At 42.8% G+C, this 20,524-nt stretch overlaps 1 protein-coding gene across 4 annotated transcripts in view; it reads left to right on the top strand.

Annotated features, from left to right (window-relative positions):
* cttnbp2 (cortactin binding protein 2) overlaps positions 1–20,524 on the top strand; it is a 170,527-nt gene that overhangs the window by 98,782 nt on the left and 51,221 nt on the right. For all 4 annotated transcript variants that reach the window (XM_078219864.1, XM_078219863.1, XM_078219861.1 and 1 more), the window contains 4 exons: positions 6,235–6,334; positions 6,670–6,820; positions 10,132–10,386; positions 15,625–15,742. In XM_078219864.1, the coding sequence (XP_078075990.1) occupies positions 6,235–6,334; positions 6,670–6,820; positions 10,132–10,386; positions 15,625–15,742 (624 nt within the window). The remainder of the gene's footprint in view (positions 1–6,234; positions 6,335–6,669; positions 6,821–10,131; positions 10,387–15,624; positions 15,743–20,524) is intronic.

Here is a 20,524-nt window from a genome sequence, read left to right on the forward strand (position 1 = left end):
TTAGGGCTTCCATCACAAATTCTATACTTAAGTGTCCAAAACTATTTTTTTTTTAATGGATTTGTGATTTTTGAGAAACGTTGCTCGTTTCCAACAGCCTTATTCAGTGGGAAAATGCATTCTTTGCCATCACTGTTCTTGGCTAACCCCATTGATCTGTTCTAGTGATTTGTGTAGATGGTTGTTTTTGAAATTATTCTCTGGAAAAATAAATCAATTATCCTTCATTTGCACAATTCTTATAAAAAGGAAGGCTGTATCAGTACGAGTTGCAAAATGGGAGGCTACATGATAGCAGAATAAATGCCAAGATAAAACAAATGGACATCATTTGAATAGGGTAACGGTTGTGTTACATTTATTAATTACTTCATAAATATTTCAAGGAAGTATTTTCTTTCTTCTTACCTTTGCGAGCTTTACTTATTTAAGACACAGAGGCTTAATTTTAAAGAACACATATGCATACAGCAAGACCTAATTTGGGGTCCTGAACAAAATTAAGTGGAAATTGTGGTTTCAATGCACAAAACGAGTGCTGTGGAGATCCGTGAAATTTTAGTGACCATTACATTACTCAGCAACTTTTAGTCATCCTAGCTAGCTGTCTGAATGAAGTATTGAGGAAATAGAAAGATGTAAAATTAGATTTAGTATCTTTTAGCTGACCCAATGATTCTTGCTACAGTCAGCAGAATGTTTCATCAGGATATTTCAAGAGCTGCACTCAGATTAAGTCTCTGGATAGTCATTGTAGACTGCTAATGAGCCTGGAGGATTTTATTTGCCTTCTGTGGCTGAGGTATTTTATGGAAAGTTCTGGAAATTGATTTTTGCAGCTCTAGTCTATCCAAGGGCTTCACCTGTTGATTGTGACAAAGTGGATGTTCTACTGAGTCTGTGTTCGAGAGGAGTAGAAGTTGTGAGCATGTCAGCAGAGACCTAAAGTTGTTGGCATAAGGGAGCTTCAAAGGTCAAGGCACAGGATGTCTTGCAGGTACAATTCTGCTGCTCCAGACCCTGGACTATTGGGGAACAGGAATGGGTTTTGTGTCTGGTGTATGACCCTAGACAATGGATAACACAAGTCTGTGTCTCAATTGCTAGCAGTTGTTATGCTTTTGTCCGATATTCTCTAGAACCTCCCTTCCACACATGTAGACCATTGGGTCAGAGGCTCAGTTCTTGAGGGCAAGCACAATCCCCACATCACCTGGCTCTTGGCGCTGCCAAGAGCCAGAAAACACATCAAAACAATGTTACAATCAAAGCCACACTACAACTAGATGCTCTGAAGCACAAGTTCCTCTGCCTGGACTGGTCCTTCAGAATGGACCAAAGGTATGGTTGTTAAATTTGCTAATGACATCACAATAGGTTGGATAGTAAGAATTGAAGAGGACACAGGACACTACAGTGGGGTACAGGTTAAGTGAGTGGGCAGATATCTGGCAAATGGAGTAACGTGGGAAAGAGGATACACACTTCAATGCATGGCCTGTGGCACTTGACTTGCCTTGAGAGGCTTCTTCTAATGCGGAGAGGTCATAGATTAATAGTTTCCCTCCTCCTGTATATTTTCCTGATAGATGAGGGCAGAACAAGAACAAAGAAAAGTACAGCACAGGAACAGGCCTTTTGGCCCTCCAAGCCTGTGCCAATCATAATGACCGAACTAAACTTAAAGCCTTCTGCCCTTACTCGGTCCAAATTGTCTATTCCCTCCATATTCATGTACCCATCCAGACGCCTCTTAAATGTTGCTAATGTGCCTGCTTCCACCACCTGCTCTGGCAGCGCATTCCAGGTACCCACCCTCTCTGCATGAGAAACTTGCCCCGCACATCTCCCTTAAACTTTCCCCCTCTCACCTTTTAACCTGTGTCCCCTCGGAAAAAGCTTCTGACTATCTACCCTGTCTTTGCCTCTCATAATTTTGTAGACCTCTATCAGGTCTCCCCTCAGCCTCCATCTTGCCAGTGAAAACAATCCTAGCTTAAACAACCCTTCCTCAGAGCCAACGCCCTCGACCAGGAAACATCCTGGTGATGCAATAGTGAGGAAAGTAGAAGGTGTAGTAATGTGGTAGTTACAGCAGAAGGAGGTTAAGGGAGGTGTGTTCTGGTGATTGGAAGAACATGATGAGAAACAGGTCAAGGAAGGCTGGGACTTGCGGTGTTGCAGATTTGAATAACGAGTAAGTGAGAAATGAGAGGAGTTTTGCCCTAGTAAAATAATTGAATTCACTTTGGCAATAGAGCTTATGCCTAGTATTCCCCTGCTGTGACATTTCTCATCATTGTCACCCAGTAACTGGTGTAGGTACCCTTCTGTCATCTGTTGGAAATAACAGTTCCCTCTTCCTGGTGACTTGTTCCACTAACACCTCCAACAGTTCGATGGGTGACTTGTTCCAGCACCTCTGCTTGCCATTTTTTTCTATCTAAAGCTAAATATGTTTCTATAAACTTAGGGGCACTTCCCCTTGAAGAGACATGGGCTACAGTTAAATGTTGTCACTTACTCTCCCAATCAGTGTGCCAGGACGCTGACAGCCCTCCATTCCTCATTTAAATTAGCCTTGTTCCTCCTGCAGAAGTGGTCATCAGAACACCGATTTCACACTGGTTCCTGACAATAACGCAGTTTTGCTGCCATTATTTTGTTCTAATAGTAGCTGAATAATTGATGAAATTAAGGATTTTTAAAACGTTAAAATCAATAGAAACTCTGACTGTGATTGGTATAATTGCAACAATACCAGATTTCTAAAAAAGGGTCTTACTTCAATATATTGGAATTTGTTTTTGCGTTATCAATGAGGAAAAATAATGAGAATGTTTGTGCTCATCCTCAGTTGGCATGTTGCTAAATTGTTATCACGTAAGTGAATTACGTAGAAAAATAGAAAACAGAAGCAGGAGTAGGCCATTCAGCCCTTTGAGCCTGCTCTGCCATTCATTTTGATCATGGCTAATCATCAAATTTGATATCTCGATCCTGCCATCCCCCCCATTTCCTTTGATCCCTTTAGCCCCAAGAGCTATATCTCATTTCTTGAAATCTCACAACGTTTTAGCCTCAATTACTTTTTGTGGTTGTGAATTCCACAGATTCACCACTGAGTGAAGAAATTTCTCCTCGCCTCAATTCGAAAAGATTTACCCCTTATCCACAAACTAAGACCCCTAGTTCTGGACATGCTCACCATCGGGAGCATTCTTTCTAAATCCACCCTGTCTAATCCTGGTAGAATTTTATAAGTTTCTATGAGATCCCTTCTCACTCTTAACTCAAATTAGGTGCATAACTAAAATACAACTTGACCAGACTTGAACAGGAATACTGTGTTCAGCTTTTGGCATTGTACCTCGGGAAAGACATAATGGGTGGAATTTTCCCATCCCACCTGCCACGGAAATCGGTGAGGGGAGTGGAGGGTGCGGACCATGCAAAGGTCCGTTAGCCTTGGGCGGGATTTTCCAGCTGCGCTCGCCCCAAGACCGGAAAATCCCGCCCAATATTTTTGTAATGGGTACAGTGCTGGTTCATCAGTGTGACAATGGGCTTAAAGGGTTAGATGATAATGGTTTCAGAAACTGCATAAGGCTTGTATTCCCTTGTGTTGAGAAAGTTGAGGGGATAGATCTGAATAAGGTATTTGAAGTAATATGGAGTCAACAGGGTGGATGCAAAGAAATGATTTCCTCTAATGGATAAATTCTGAATACAATTGCATAATCATGAAACTGGGCTGGAATGAAATCAGGAAACTTTTTTTTCTACACAAAGGACAGGAAAATCTGAGATAACCTTTCCAAAAGGCTATGGATACTGGATCAATTGAGATGATCAGTCCTGAGAAAATCAATTATTGTCAAGTAATGGTATCAAGACAAATGGATGAAAAGGCATATTCTAATTAGTAATAGATTGAAAGGCTTGAGGGCTTGCTCCTGTTCCTAAGAACTCCACAGGAATTGGGAGAAGAGAATGATAGCTTGGAATAGTGGATGGGGAAATGGCACTCCAAACTGGAGAAGCATAGTAAAAAGTCTCACAACACCAGGTTAAAGTCCAACAGGTTTGTTTGGTAGCACGAGCTTTCGGAGCACTGCTCCTTCATCAGGTGATGAACACTCACCTGATGAAGGAGCAGCGCTCCGAAAGCTTGTGCTACCAAACAAACCTGTTGGACTTTAACCTGGTGTTGTGAGACTTTTTACTATGCCCACTCCAGTCCAGCATCTCCTTATCATACTGGAGAAGGAGTGAGATTAATAATCAGTGGCCTGCAATGTTACTTGAAATGAAGACACGTCTCCATGATTCTTATTGTAATTTTTCCTTAACTATGGCTTCACCGCACTGTAAATCTATGTCAACACTCCATGATTAAGAGCTGGCGATCATACACCATTCCATTGTCCTGCCTAAATACTGCCAATGTTATGACAGTGGAAAAGGGTCACCATTATTAGGTGATAACAGATGGAAAATTATTTAGAAATAGCTGGTTGCAATATATTCTTAGTTTCTTGAGTTGTAGCATTGGAAGAGGTCTTGGGATCTTCTATTACATTAAAGGCATTACATAAATATTGGTTGCAGTTGGCTACTGGCTGTGAAAAGGCCATTTGCCCACCTTCATGATTAAGAGTAGGAAACGTGGTGTGGAAAATTATATATAATTGATTTGTTCTCTTTGGCAGGCATTGATTTAAAGAACGGATGATTATTTTAACTATAATTTGAATTAGACATCGTGATCAGAGCGGTCTTGCAGGGTGTGCACATTTAAAAAGAACAGATTACCTGTCAATATTAAAAGCTCTCGAGTCAATTTCTTCTTAATAAAATTTAACTCACTTGGCCTGCACTATTTCATTGGATTAGAGCTGCACAAAGTGGGAAATTTAAGTTGTTTAAAAAAAAGGGGCTAGAATATGAATGTTAGTGTGAATTGCTGGAAGTGTAATTTTAATAAATACAGCATCCACCATTTTTGTTCCCTGAATTGTCAATTCTCTACAACTTCACCAAAGACCAGCTATAATTGTGTTAGGATTTAATGTGCCTGCAGCTATGTTGAAGCAGGAGGTCCGATATGATGACATTTAGTTAGGGTCCTTTGTTTGTCGAGGCATTGAGAAGGAAAGGGAGTCATTTCAAAGCAGGACAAACATATAATGCTGCCAGTTACTTCAACTTCAGTACTATTAATAAATCTGTGGTTACAAGTCTGTGTTTCAATGTTTCCTGTTGATTGACTATTTTGCAATTGAAGCAACCTTGCCAAGTAAATTAACATTTTATGAAATGACAATGCTGCACATTTCTTTTCCCCTCACTAGACAATACATTGCATGGTCGGTTGAAATGCTGTGGGCAGACAAGAGTACAGCAGGCTTGTTAATCTTCCACCCAGCAATTTTCAAAACCAGACTGGCATCTAATCTGAAATAGGCCAAAACTTTATTTCAGAATTATGAATCGTATGGGTCCAGATTTTGCGGTGGTAATGATGGTGAAACTGTTGATGCTTGCTGTAGTACTCCAATTAAAGTAACAGCAACATCTGCAGCCCACACGTGCAGTTAAATATGGAAATCCATATGTTGCTGTCAGGTGATGCTGCGCTTCACACTGCGCTGCTGACAACCACTCGCCAACCACCCACCTCCCCATGACTGCAATCAGATAGAAATCACTGAACTAAAATTTGCACCTTGTAGAATGAGGTGTATCTAAGGTTTTTAACGGCATATGAAGTTCATTATTCTGTTGAACAGCCTTACTGGCCTTGAGAAACTATGTTCAATTTGTGAAATGTCAATTTTTCTCATTATGATAATTCATGCATTTAATTTTATTTTGTTGTTTTGTTGTTCAATATTTCAACTTCTACCTGTATCGCATGCTATGTCCCAATCATTTATTTTGCAGTCTCTACAATTCTTAATTGGGAGCAAATAATTGGGTGCATTTCTCTTCCTGGTTCGTACTCTGAGGATGCTTCAATGAGATTTAGCGTTTGCCTTGCTGGGTACTTGGTGCCCGATTCAAACTGATATTGAGATCACCACAGAGTGCACTAGATCTTTCTTAGAGGTCAGCCTTGAGCACTATTGCTTTGTCATTGATCTCAAACTCCCGAGTCTATGTGTAGCACGGTGTTGAATTCTTGTGTGCAAGTTTCTTATATTCTAAATTTAAAAACCTGTTTCTCTGTAGAATCTGTAACATTGCTGCTGACCTCAGGAGCACAGGTTGATGCTGTCGGAAATAATTTATTCACACCATTGTGTGCAGCTGCTGCGCAGGGCCACGTTGGGTAAGATCTCAATTTTCATTTTATGTGACCACAGAAATCATCAGAATCCCTACAGTGCAGATTGTTATTGAATTCACATTTCACCGTCTGCCATGGTGGGATTCGGGTTCCCAGAGCATTGCCCTAGGTCTCTGAATTACTAGTCCAGTGACAATATCACTACACCACTGTCTCCCCAAAATCAAGATCCTTGACTTATGGGGGTATTTTTTTAATTAATGCACATTATACCAAATATGTGTTTCAATCTGGAAAGACATTAGTCAGATCATTGACTATGAAATGTAAAGGTCTATTGATCAATTTTTGTAACTTAAGTTTTCATTCTTTTACAGGTGCACTGAAGTGCTTATTGCTTATGGTGCAAATATAAATTATGCTGCTGAAGGAGATCAGACTCCTCTTTACCTATCTTGTATAAATGGACATGTTGAATGTACACTTACCTTATTGGAAGCTGGAGCGGACTGTAGTATAATGACTGTTGTAAGTACAGGAAATGAGCCAGTGTGTGCCATTTCTCATTGTTAGTATTTAAAATATTAACATTTTTAAAAGTTCTTCAAATTTGGCTTTGGCATGATCAACAAATCAATGCTCTTGTCCTCAGTTTATTCTCGAAATTCATCACAGAATAGAAGTAAAATCAGTAGCTGGGTAGTACAGAACGTGAGTATCGCTGAAAAGTGAAACTTGCTGTGAAAGCTTTTTGTCTTGCACTCATCAGGACAAAGGCAAGAAATTTCAAATTATTGCCACAAATTTTACTACAGGAGAAAAGGGTGGTGATTGGCTGGGATATCAACTCTGGCCGAGGTGTTGCCATGGAAAAAGCAACGGGGACTATAGGCTCCCCAAGTTCCCAGATAATTCAAAAAAAGGCGCAAGGCTTGAACATATTCCTTTTGTTTGCAGGGAATGGAACCTTTGTATAAATATACATTGCTTCTAGCGAGCGTACATGAGCCACATTACAGGCTCGACTGATCATCTTAAATTGGTTTTGCTTACCACACGATTGAGCAACATTGTGTATGAATTTCAGCGTTGGTGCAAAGCAGGTTACTAAGTCATACATCCCAGCAATTGGCTGATCAAATTAAATAGCATGTTCCTTTCATTGTTTGTTATAGCAGAGTACAAATAATATTCAACAAAAAGCCTGTGCTTGAAAATCTAAATCAATATATCTACTGTTGGATGTGATTCCACAATTGGGCAGTGCTTCCTGAACAATCCTGAGTTTGTTACTAGTTGCACTAATAACCAATTTAAGATAATCAAAAGGAATATGTTCAAACCTTGCACCTTTTTTGAATTACCCAGGAGCTTGAGGAGTCAACCATGCCCTGGTGTTTTCTCCATGCCAATCAACAGAAACTGCTGGAAAATCTCAGCAGATCTGACTTCATCTCTGGAGAGAGAATAGAGCCAATATTTCAAGTCTGGATGACCCTGTGAGAGTCTGGATCCAGACTGGAAATGTTAGTGCTGTTCTCTCTTCACAGATGCTGTCAGACCTGCTGAGATTTTCCAGCATTTTCTTTTTTACTCTGTTCCGGATTCCAGCATCCGCAGTAATTTGCTTTTACCTCAGCCAATCAAGGTCGACTTGGTCAACCATTTAGCACCTTTTTCTCCTGTGGTATAAATTGTTGTGATTGTTTGAACTTTGGCATTCTTGCATTTGTCTTGATGCGGGCAAGAAGAGAAGCTTTGGCAACATGTCTCTCTATTCACCAATATAGAAGTAAAATCCTTTCTTTGTTTATAAATTTCTGTCTTGATGGCTTTCTATTTGGTATTATTTAGTATATAAGCTTTGCAGTAGTTCAATGATATTTTTACTTCATTAATTATTTCTATATGGTGCTCAGTCATTTTAATTGACAAGGGTGATCATTGGAAAGGATGTACTACAGTTTAAAGCCATTACTATGCTTGTCAATCACATGAAACTAATTCATTACAGTCATGACAACAGGAGAGGATGACTTGATTGAAATTTACTGTATTTTTGCATAGGTTAAGATTGTGTAGTGTGGAAAAAATGAACAATTTCCAATGGCAGTAAATTTACTGTAAAATGATCAAAACTCCCCGCATTGGTTGAAAAACAGCTTTGCTAAAATGTGGATAGAAAGGGCTGGAAACACTCAGGTGTGACAACATGTCTGGAGAGAGAAAAAGAATTAACATTTCAGGTTGTGACCTTTGTAGAGGTGTCCATAGATGCTACCAGACCTACTGACTATTTCTAGCATTTTCAGTTTTAGTTTTAAGATTTCCAGCATCTGCCATATTTTGCTTTTGCTAATGGTGATGTAGAAATTCCATTGTACAATTTGTAGCGCAGTTAAGGCCTGGATTGTTTTAAATTCAAATGGAAAAAAAATTAGTTTTACAATTTAGTTAAATTTTAAGATATCTCGTAAATGTTATTCCAAAATGATAGAATCGAGACTGTCGATCCACTGCTGTAATGGGGAAGCACTGCATAATGAAGAACTTCATTCCTTTAGATGAAAGCCGATTAAAGATTTGAGTAGTAATGGGATGCTGATATATTTGGAATCCAAAGGCGAATAAACCCCAATTCATCCTAATCGTAAAAGGGAGAATACAGACAAAAAGAATGTTGCATCAGTGAGCTGCAGCTTTATGGCTTTGGCCATCAGCTGAGTCGGCACATAACATTCAAGCACCCTAGACTGTATTTTTTGAAAAGCTGATGGGTGAAGTATGGATGGTCTTTTGTCATTGTTAAGCTTAATGACACAAAGCACGCATTTTGGTTTTAGTGCAGCTAGGGTTTCACCAATGTGAAGACCATGTTTCATGTTATTAGAATATTGACACTTGGATTATTTTATTGTCTTCTCTTCTACAACATTAATATTGACTTCTGGTGATTTGTCTTCTATTACCAAATTTAAACATATATAAACAAAACCGCACAATTCTAATTCCACCATATAAACCTGGCAAAATGAAGCATTCATTGATACTGATCATTCTTCTTTCTTTTGGTGAGCTTGTTGCCTGATAATGAATTGGCTTGACTAGCAAAGATTTGTTAGTTCACAAGACACAGATGCATTTAGAGAGAGAAAATGCTGGAAAATCTCAGCAGGTCTGGCATCATCTGTAAGGAGAGAAAAGAGCTGACGTTTCGTGCCCAGATGACCCTTTGTCAAAACTTTGACAAAGGGTCATCTGGACTCGAAACGTCAGCTCTCTTCTCTCCTTACAGATACTGCCAGACCTGCTGAGACTTTTCAGCATTTTCTCTTTTGGTTTCAGATTCCAGCATCTGCAGTAATTTGCTTTTAACTGGCGCATTTAGATTTGGCAAATAGTAAATTATGAAATTCGTTATCATATTAGAAAATTGGGAATTTATCCAGGTCAAATGAGAAAGATAGTTGCTCTGGGATTGTATACTGTTGAAAGTGCTCATCTTTAAGAGATCTTGTTTCCAAGTACGATTATTTTGCAGATCCTGCCTTCTAGTCATATTTGGCTTAAAATTTCATGGTCATTGCTCGTCTGTTCTGTAGTGCAAGCTGCTTATACTTGGCAGTTTCATGCAGTGTCTTTATGTAAGCCTGAACTTAAATGACTTCATGGTTTTCATTTGAACATAAATTCAGTTAACATGTCAATTTCAATCCTGGCAAAATCAATTTTGCTTTCCAGTTTGAGTATTGGCAGTTTCCAAGTTGACTAATTGGGGTGACCTTCAGGTAACAGAAATTGCGTAGGAAACTTTTATTTTGTTTTCCTTTCCTTTCTAGAATGGCTGGGCACCCTTTCATGCAGCTGTGAGCTCTGGTCACGTAGATTGCCTAAAGCTTCTCATGTATCATCAAGTATCTGGGGGCAGAAGGTTTACTGATGATTCAGAGCACAAATCGGACTCCATGGACCCTGAATGTGCAGAAGGGAGCGATAAATCCACAGTGGAGCCTATGATTCCAGCTGACCTAATCAACCATGCTGACAAAGAAGGTTGGACGGCTGCCCATATTGCAGCATCCAAAGGTTTTAAGGTCTGTTTTGTAACTTTATACTGCCATAGTATGTCTGACGACTTCACACCCTAATTTAAATTAAGATTTCCCAATGCATTAAGCTGTTCCTATTCCATGTATTGTAATTCTATAAGTGTAAAACCTTGAAGATGAACAGGAGCTGATCATATTATCCTCAAAAGGGTGATTCAAGGTTAAATTCTCTGCAAAATCATAAGCCCTTAACGGATGCCCATAAACATTGGCAGTGCCTAAAGTTACAATTTAACTCACTTGAATTGAATGGAAGTGAAGGATGAGTGTTGTCTGGTGCTCCCAGTTCACTGGAACCACAAAATGGATCCCAACACAATACAGTTTGTGGTGTGTTTCAAGGAAGGTACTAATATCAACATGTGGCTGACTACATAGCTGGTCCTAGCTAGAAGTTAATTGATTAGCTGTTGAGAATAAAATAGTTGTTAACTGTTACATTTTACGGTTCAGCTATCTCTGCCCTTAAATCCTACAGCACATAAGGATGCCATTCAGCTCACTATGCCTGTGTTGACACCTTGAGATAGTAGTTATACTTAGACCCACATCGCCCACCATAACCCTGTAAGTTTTTCATCCGCAATATCTAACTCGTTTAACATTCTTTATGGAATCAGCTTCCACTGCTCCAGATCTTGGCAAGTGGAAATATTTCTCCTCCTCTGACTTCTGGACGTTTGTTTGACTGGTTACTTTAAATCTAAGACTTCTTGTTATTGACCCATTTGCTAGAAGGAACATTTTTCTCTATCTACTCTCTCAAAATCTCCTCCCTCGTCTCCCACAGTAGCCTGGGGTACATCTCATCCGGTCCCGGCGACTTATCTAACTTGATGCTTTTCAAAAGCTCCAACACATCCTCTTTCTTAATATCTACATGCTCAAGCTTTTCAGTCCGCTGCAAGTCTGCACTACAACCACCAAGATCCTTTTCCATAGTGAATACTGAAGTAAAGTATTCATTAAGTACCTCTGCTATTTCTTCCAGTTCCATACAAACTTTCCCACCGTCACACTTGATAGGTCCTATTCTTTCACGTCTTATCCTCTTGCTCTTCACATACTTACATCTTCCTTGGTAACAACTCATTAAACCTCATCTGTTCACTTTTTAAGCCTTTTCCTGAAATGTGGGATCCAGAATTGCTCATAACACTCCAGCTGAGGACTTGACAGTGATTTATAGCTTTGCTTCTATATTCCATTCCTCTGTTTATAAACCCAAGTAACCCATATGTGATTTTTTTAACCACCTTATCAAGTTTCCCTTCCACCTTTAAGGAGTTTTGACCATGGTCTCTCTCCTCAACTGCACATTTCAGAATTGTTACATTTATGGTATGATGTCTTTCCATATTAGTCCTCTCAAAGTTCATCACTTCACACTTCTCTGTTTTGAACTCCATCTGTAATACCTTTGCCAATTTCAGCATCCACAACCTCATCACCATAAGACAATAAGACATAGGAGCAGAATTAGGCCACGTAGCCCATCGAGTCTGCTCTGCCATTCAATCATCCCCATTCTCCTGCCTTTTCCCCATAACCCTTGATCCCCTTATTAATCAAGAACCTATCTTTCTCTGTCTTAAAGACACTCAATGACCTGACCTCCACAGCCTTCTGCGGCAAAGAGTTCCACAGATTCACCACTCTCTGGCTGAAGAAATTCCTCCTCATCTCTGTTTTAAAGGATCGTCCTTTTAGCCTGAGGTTGTGCCCTCTGGTTCTAGTTTTTCCTACTAGTGGAAACATCCTTTCTATGTCCACTCTATCCAGGCCTCGCAGTATCCTGTAAGTTTCAATAAGATCCCCCCTCATCCTTCTAAATTCCAATGAAAATTTCTCCGAGTCCTCAACCATTCCTCATACGACAAGCTCTTCATTCCAGGGATCATTCTTGTGAACCTCCTCTGGACTCTTTCCAAGACCAGCACATCCTTCCTTAGATATGGAGCCCAAAACTGCTCACAATACTTCAAATGGGGTCTGACCAGAGTCTTATACAGTGTCCGAAGTACATTCCTGTTCTTGTATTCTAGCCCTCTCGACATGAATGCTAACATTGCATTTGCCTTCCTAATTGCCGACTGAACCTGCACGTTAACCTTAAGAGAATCTTGAACACTGTCTACCATTTTCCCCCAAGTTTATTCATCTTAAATCCCTTTAACAAAATGTGTATTTCACTAAAAACAGGATACCTGTTCAAATATTTACAAGTTGTAATGTTACCTGAGCATGCACATAACTGTTTACCAACATAGAGGTCCTTTTCCATTAAACTTTAACTAGAAGTTAGAAATTCAGCCTTCAGTCAGTTTCAGTGAGTTCAACAGTTCTATTCTCCTGAAATAAATGATTCCCATTATCTGATAAAGAAGGGAGGGAGTGTTGTGTTGTTAACAAACTCTAAAGATGGAAAATTGTGAACGTTTTTCCATTTATGTTTGACTATTGTATTTTGGCTGACTATTGTATTTTGGCAAATTTGATTTAAAGGATTCTACAAACCATCCTGTCTACATTCATTCTTGTTCTTGTTAACGGGGAAAGCATAGACTGGATGGCAAATATTTGCTCATAGAAGGGGGAGGCTAAATGTGACTGCGTTCAATGTGGGGAAGTGTGAGATCATCCAATTTGGATGTGGGGAAGTGTGATATAATCTAATTTGGATCCAGGAAAGATCAATCAGTGTATTTTCTAAATGGCAAGATGCTGGGAACTGAGGATAAGCAAAGAGATTTAAGTGTTCAAGCGTAGAAATCATTACACATTAGTGGATAAGTACAAAAAATGATTTAAATAGAATGTTGGCCTTTCTCCCAACAGGGCTGTAATGCAAAGGGGTGAAAAGTATGTTATAGCTGTATAGAACTTCGCTAAGACCCTATCTGAAATACTGCATTAAGTTTTGGACACTGCATCTCAGGAAGAATGTATTGACCTTGGAGGGATCCAACTCAGACCCATGAGAGTGATATTAGGGCTAAAAGGGTTAAATTATGAGTAAGAAGTTTAACAACACCAGGTTAAAGTCCAACAGGTTTATTTGGTAGCAAAAGTGGCTTTTGCTACCAAATAAACCTGTTGGACTCTAACCTGGTGTTGTTAAACTTCTTACTGTGTTTACCCCAGTCCAACGCCGGCATCTCCACATCATTTAAATTATGAGGACAGGTTTCATAGACTATGTAGGAGCTGAATGATGATCTAAATGAAGTGTTCGAATGATAGGGTCGATAGAGAGAAATTGGCTTGGCTCTTCTCATTGGATTGTCATCCATTCAAACATTTCCATGTCCCAACACAGCTGCACATTTCTTGGCAGGTCTTCCAAGCCTGGCTTCTCCACAAATGCAGAGTGCAGTGTCCCTCAGACAAGACGTGCCCCCTTTTTACTGCACTAGCTGCCGTATGGCAAGTTGACAGGTCCAGTATGAATGTTGGTGAATGGATGCATGTCACTGAATGGGTGAGTAAAAGAATGAATGAGTGAGTGGCTGAGGTGGCAGATACTTTGTGGGGGTAGGAACGGTAGACGGTGGTGGGGGGATGGTTGGCTCGAGGGGCAGTTGGGGGTCATGGGATAGTCAGGTAGTTGGGGGTCATGGGATAGTCAGGTTGGGAAGTTAGGTGTTCAGAAAGGGGTTAGGTGATGGTAGTCAGGTTGAGTGTGGGGGGGGTGGGGGGGAGGTCACTGAGGGAGGGGTCAGTGTGAGCTTTGGGGGATCAGTTCTCTAGTTACCCAGGAGTTGCACTCTGATTTTTCTGTGTAACAGTTTTTGGGTAGTTATCCTGGTAGGTCCCATGGAACTATCGTAGGAGACTTTTGCAGAGGGCCCTGTGGCACAGTGGAATTGCCCATCTTAAATTCAAATTTTCTGGGAGGTCAGTGCGCCAGGACGTCCGCAGGGCCCTCGTGCACATTTTGGTTCATACATCCGGCCTCTGACAATCTGGAGACCAGAAAACCTGAGCCAATTTTTCCTCTGGTCCTTTAAAACAGAGATGAGGAGGAATTTCTTCAGCTAGAGAGTGCTGAATGTGTGGAACTCTTTGCCGCAGAAGGCTGTGGAGGCCAGGTCATTGAGTGTCTTGAAGACAGAGATAGATACGTTCTTGATGAATAAGGGGATCAGGGGGTTATGGGGAAAAAGCAGGAGAATGGGGATGAGAAAAATATCAGCCATGATTGAATGGCGGGGCAGACACAATGGGCCGAGTGGCCTAATTCTGCTCCTATGTCTTATGGTCTTATGGTGAGAGTTGAGAACGAAAGGGCATAATCTTGTAATCAGATCTAGGCTGTTCAGAGGTGACTTCATACAAAGAGTAGTGGAAATCCAGAACATTCTTCACAAAAAACTTCTGAGGCTGGGTCAATTAAAAGTGTCAAAACTGAGATTGCTAGATTTTTGTTAAGGCGAGGATAATGAAGACTACAGAACAAAGGTGGGCAGATGGAGTTGAGATGCAGATTAGGCATTTTCCAATTGAATGGCAGAACATTGAGTTGCTGAATGGCTTAAACTGTTCCTATAAATTAATCTGCCAAAATGTGTTCTGGTTAATTTCATACAATTCCTGGCAGCATGTTTCACCGTTGGTTAGAATCTCTGGTAAAGTACCTGCAAAGGGGAGGGACCCAATAAGAATTGAATCAGTAGAAGTTGAATTAGAGGGCAATATTCAGTTGGAAAGATCCATTAACAATGAAGCAAGAAATGGTGCCTGTCAGACATAAGGTGCTGAATCTGGCTTTTATTGGATTAAGAGGTTAATTGGAAATGTTATCTAGCTTGCATTGAAAGATCTTTCAGGCTTGTTCATATTCACCTACTCAGGAAGTCATGCTCAATTGAGGCTGAGATATTGGGATATAATGAGGTATGAAATGTTCTCATACAAGAACAATGTGGAAGGGATAGCTTGGAAAATAATAAAGCTTTTCAAAATTCACCAACAGAGTATGGTCAATGGAAATGGAAAAAAAATCTCAGTTTTCCCACCGTTGCAGATTTACAACAGAGCTGATCACGAGAGAGAGATTATCAGGTTCCAATGTGAATGTTTATTGATTAAAGTAAAAAGAAAAGAATCTCTCTTACTAGTCTTCTAACTTTTCCAGTTCTGAAATTGTGTGGAGACAGGTTGGAGACGCGTCCAATGGAGCTATTTTACTACAAATTGTTTTTCTCCCTTTTCCTGCTTCAGAATTGTCTAGAAATGCTCTGCTGCCACAAAGGCTTAGACCCAGGTAGAAAAGATAATTGTCAACGGACTGTGCATGATGTGGCCACAGATGACTGCAAACATCTGCTGGAAAATTGGAGTGAGTAAAATAAAACAGCTTGGGAGTATTAAATATATATCAGAGTATAACTGTAATAACTTGGCAGAGGAAATTCTCTTGTGATTCGCTTTCCTTTCACTTTAATTCACTGCTGGAGTGTGTGTGCAATGGTGTGTGTGTGCGTGTGTGTGTGTGTGCAATGGTGCCTGTGTGTGCAATGGTGCCTGTGTGTGCAATGGTGCCTGTGTGTGCAATGGTGCCTGTGTGTGCAATGGTGCCTGTGTGTGCAATGGTGCCTGTGTGTGCAGTGGTGCCTGTGTGTGCAATGGTGCCTGTGTGTGCAGTGGTGCCTGTGTGTGCAGTGGTGCCTGTGTGTGCAATGGTGCCTGTGTGTGCAGTGGTGCCTGTGTGTGCAATGGTGCCTGTGTGTGCAGTGGTGCCTGTGTGTGCAGTGGTGCCTGTGTGTGCAGTGGTGCCTGTGTGTGCGTGCGGTGGTGCCTGTGTGTGCGTGCGGTGGTGCCTGTGTGTGCGTGCGGTGGTGCCTGTGTGTGCGTGCGGTGGTGCCTGTGTGTGCGTGCGGTGGTGCCTGTGTGTGCGTGCGGTGGTGCCTGTGTGTGCGTGCGGTAGTGCCTGTGTGTGCGTGCGGTGGTGCCTGTGTGTGCGTGCGTGATGGTGCAGGTGTGTGCGTGCGTAATGGTGCAGGTGTGTGCGTGTGTGTAATGGTGCAGGTGTGTGCGTGTGTGTAATGGTGCAGGTGTGTGCGTGTGTGTAATGGTGCAGGTGTGTGCGTGTGTGTAATGGTGCAGGTGTGTGCGTGTGTGTGTAATGGTGCAGGTGTGTGCGTGTGTGTGTAATGGTGCAGGTGTGTGCGTGTGTGTGTAATGGTGCAGGTGTGTGCGTGTGTGTGTAATGGTGCAGGTGTGTGCGTGTGTGTGTAATGGTGCAGGTGTGTGCGTGTGTGTGTAATGGTGCAGGTGTGTGCGTGTGTGTGTAATGGTGCAGGTGTGTGCGTGTGTGTGTAATGGTGCAGGTGTGTGCGTGTGTGTGTAATGGTGCAGGTGTGTGCGTGTGTGTGTAATGGTGCAGGTGTGTGCGTGTGTGTGTAATGGTGCAGGTGTGTGCGTGTGTGTGTAATGGTGCAGGTGTGTGCGTGTGTGTGTAATGGTGCAGGTGTGTGCGTGTGTGTGTAATGGTGCAGGTGTGTGCGTGTGTGTGTAATGGTGCAGGTGTGTGCGTGTGTGTGTAATGGTGCAGGTGTGTGCGTGTGTGTGTAATGGTGCAGGTGTGTGCGTGTGTGTGTAATGGTGCAGGTGTGTGCGTGTGTGTGTAATGGTGCAGGTGTGTGCGTGTGTGTGTAATGGTGCAGGTGTGTGCGTGTGTGTGTAATGGTGCAGGTGTGTGCGTGTGTGTGTAATGGTGCAGGTGTGTGCGTGTGTGTGTAATGGTGCAGGTGTGTGCGTGTGTGTGTAATGGTGCAGGTGTGTGTGTAATGGTGCAGGTGTGTGCGTAATGGTGCAGGTGTGTGTGTGTGTAGTGGTGCGTGATGGTGTGTGTGTGTGTGTGTGTAATGGTGCAGGTGTGTATGTGTGTGTAATGGTGCAGGTGTGTATGTGTGTGTAATGGTGCAGGTGTGTGTGTGTAATGGTGCAGGTGTGTGTGTGTAATGGTGCAGGTGTGTGTGTGTAATGGTGAGGTGTGTGTGTGTAATGGTGCAGGTGTGTGTGTGTAATGGTGAGGTGTGTGTGTGTAATGGTGCAGGTATGTGTGTGTGTAGTGGTGTGTGTAATGGTGCATGTGTGTGTGTGTGTGTAATGGTGCAGGTGTGTGTGTGTAATGGTGCAGGTGTGTGTGTGTGTAGTGGTGTGTGTAATGGTGCAGGTGTGTGTGTGTAATGGTGCAGGTGTGTGTGTGTAATGGTGCAGGTGTGTGTGTGTAATGGTGCAGGTGTGTGTGTGTAATGGTGCAGGTGTGTGTGTGTAATGGTGCAGGTGTGTGTGTGTAATGGTGCAGGTGTGTGTGTAATGGTGCAGGTGTGTGTGTGTAATGGTGCAGGTGTGTGTGTGTAATGGTGCAGGTGTGTGTGTGTAATGGTGCAGGTGTGTGTGTGTAATGGTGCAGGTGTGTGTGTGTAATGGTGCAGGTGTGTGTGTGTGTAATGGTGCAGGTGTGTGTGTGTAATGGTGCAGGTGTGTGTGTGTAATGGTGCAGGTGTGTGTGTGTGTGATGGTGCAGGTGTGTGTGTGTGTGTAATGGTGCAGGTGTAGGTGTGTGTGTGTGTGTAATGGTGCAGGTGTGTGTGTGTGTGTGTAATGGTGCAGGTGTGTGTGTGTGTGTAATGGTGCAGGTGTGTGTGTGTGTGTATTGGTGCAGGTGTGTGTGTGTGTGTAATGGTGCAGGTGTGTGTAATGGTGCAGGTGTGTGTAATGGTGCAGGTGTGTGTAATGGTGCAGGTGTGTGTGTGTAATGGTGCAGGTGTGTGTGTGTGTGTAATGGTGCAGGTGTGTGTGTGTGTAATGGTGCAGGTGTGTGTGTGTGTAATGGTGCAGGTGTGTGTGTGTGTAATGGTGCAGGTGTGTGTGTGTGTGTAATGGTGCAGGTGTGTGTGTGTGTGTAATGGTGCGTGTGTGTGTGTAATGGTGCATGTGTGTGTGTGTGTAATGGTGCCGGTGTGTGTGTGTGTAATGGTGCAGGTGTGTGTGTGTGTAATGGTGCAGGTGTGTGTGTGTGTATAATGGTGCAGGGGTGTGTGTGTGTATAATGGTGCAGGGGTGTGTGTGTGTATAATGGTGCAGGGGTGTGTGTGTAATGGTGCAGGGGTGTGTGTGTAATGGTGCAGGGGTGTGTGTGTAATGGTGCAGGGGTGTGTGTGTAATGGTGCAGGGGTGTGTGTGTAATGGTGCAGGGGTGTGTGTGCAATGGTGCAGGTGTGTGTGTGCAATGGTGCAGGTGTGTGTGTGTGTAATGGTGCAGGTGTGTGTGTGTAATGGTGGAGGTGTGTGTGTGTAATGGTGCAGGTGTGTGTGTGTAATGGTGCAGGTGTGTGTGTGTGTAATGGTGCAGGTGTGTGTGTGTAATGGTGCAGGTGTGTGTGTGTAATGGTGCAGGTGTGTGTGTGTAATGGTGCAAGTGTGTGTGTGTAATGGTGCAGGTGTGTGTGTGTAATGGTGCAGGTGTGTGTGTGTAATGGTGCAGGTGTGTGTGTGTAATGGTGCAGGTGTGTGTGTGTAATGGTGCAGGTGTGTGTGTGTAATGGTGCAGGTGTGTGTGTGTAATGGTGCAGGTGTGTGTGTGTAATGGTGCAGGTGTGTGTGTGTAATGGTGCAGGTGTGTGTGTGTAATGGTGCAGGTGTGTGTGTGTAATGGTGCAGGTGTGTGGGTGTAATGGTGCAGGTGTGTGGGTGTAATGGTGCAGGTGTGTGTGTGTGTGTGTAATGGTGCAGGTGTGTGTGTGTGTGTGTGTGTAATGGTGCAGGTGTGTGTGTGTGTGTAATGGTGCAGGTGTGTGTGTGTGTGTGTGTGTGTAATGGTGCAGGTGTGTGTGTGTGTGTAATGGTGCAGGTGTGTGTGTGTGTGTAATGGTGCAGGTGTGTGTGTGTAATGGTGCAGGTGTGTGTGTGTGTAATGGTGCAGGTGTGTGTGTGTGTGTGTAATGGTGCAGGTGTGTGTGTGTGTGTGTAATGGTGCAGGTGTGTGTGTGTGTGTGTAATGGTGCAGGTGTGTGTGTGTGTGTGTGTGTGTGTGTGTGTGTGTAATGGTGCAGGTGTGTGTGTGTGTGTGTAATGGTGCAGGTGTGTGTGTAATGGTGCGTGTGTGTGTGTGTGTAATGGTGCAGGTGTGTGTGTGTGTAGTGGTGCAGGTGTGTGTAATGGTGCAGGGGTGTGTGTGTGTGTAATGGTGCAGGTGTGTGTGTGTGTGTAATGGTGCAGGTGTGTGTGTGTGTAATGGTGCAGGTGTGTGTGTGTGTAATGGTGCAGGTGTGTGTGTGTGTGTGTGTAATGGTGCAGGTGAGTGTGTGTGTGTGTAATGGTGCAGGTGTGTGTGTGTGTAATGGTGCAGGTGTGTGTGTAGTGGTGCAGGTGTGTGTGTGTGTGTGTAGTGGTGCAGGTGTGTGTGTGTGTAGTGGTGCAGGTGTGTGTGTGTGTGTAATGGTGCAGGTGTGTGTAATGGTGCAGGGGTGTGTGTGTGTGTGTGTAATGGTGCAGGTGTGTGTATAATGGTGCAGGGGTGTGTGTGTGTAATGGTGCAGGTGTGTGTGTGTAATGGTGCAGGTGTGTGTGTGTAATGGTGCAGGTGTGTGTGTGTAATGGTGCAGGTGTGTGTGTGTAATGGTGCAGGTGTGTGTGTGTAATGGTGCAGGTGTGTGTGTGTAATGGTGCAGGTGTGTGTGTGTGTATTGGTGCAGGTGTGTGTGTAAGCGTAATGGTGCAGGTGTGTGTGTGTGTGTAATGGTGCAGGTGTGTGTAATGGTGCAGGGGTGTGTGTGTGTGTAATGGTGCAGGTGTGTGTATAATGGTGCAGGGGTGTGTGTGTGTGTGTGTAATGGTGCAGGTGTGTGTGTGTGTAGTGGTGCAGGTGTGTGTGTGTGTGTAATGGTGCAGGTGTGTGTAATGGTGCAGGGGTGTGTGTGTGTGTAATGGTGCAGGTGTGTGTATAATGGTGCAGGGGTGTGTGTGTGTGTGTAATGGTGCAGGTGTGTGTGTGTAATGGTGCAGGTGTGTGTGTGTAATGGTGCAGGTGTGTGTGTGTAATGGTGCAGGTGTGTGTGTGTAATGGTGCAGGTGTGTGTGTGTAATGGTGCAGGTGTGTGTGTGTGTATTGGTG

This window comes from Mustelus asterias, chromosome 9, assembly GCF_964213995.1.
Source record: "Mustelus asterias chromosome 9, sMusAst1.hap1.1, whole genome shotgun sequence".
Lineage (NCBI taxonomy): Eukaryota > Metazoa > Chordata > Chondrichthyes > Carcharhiniformes > Triakidae > Mustelus > Mustelus asterias.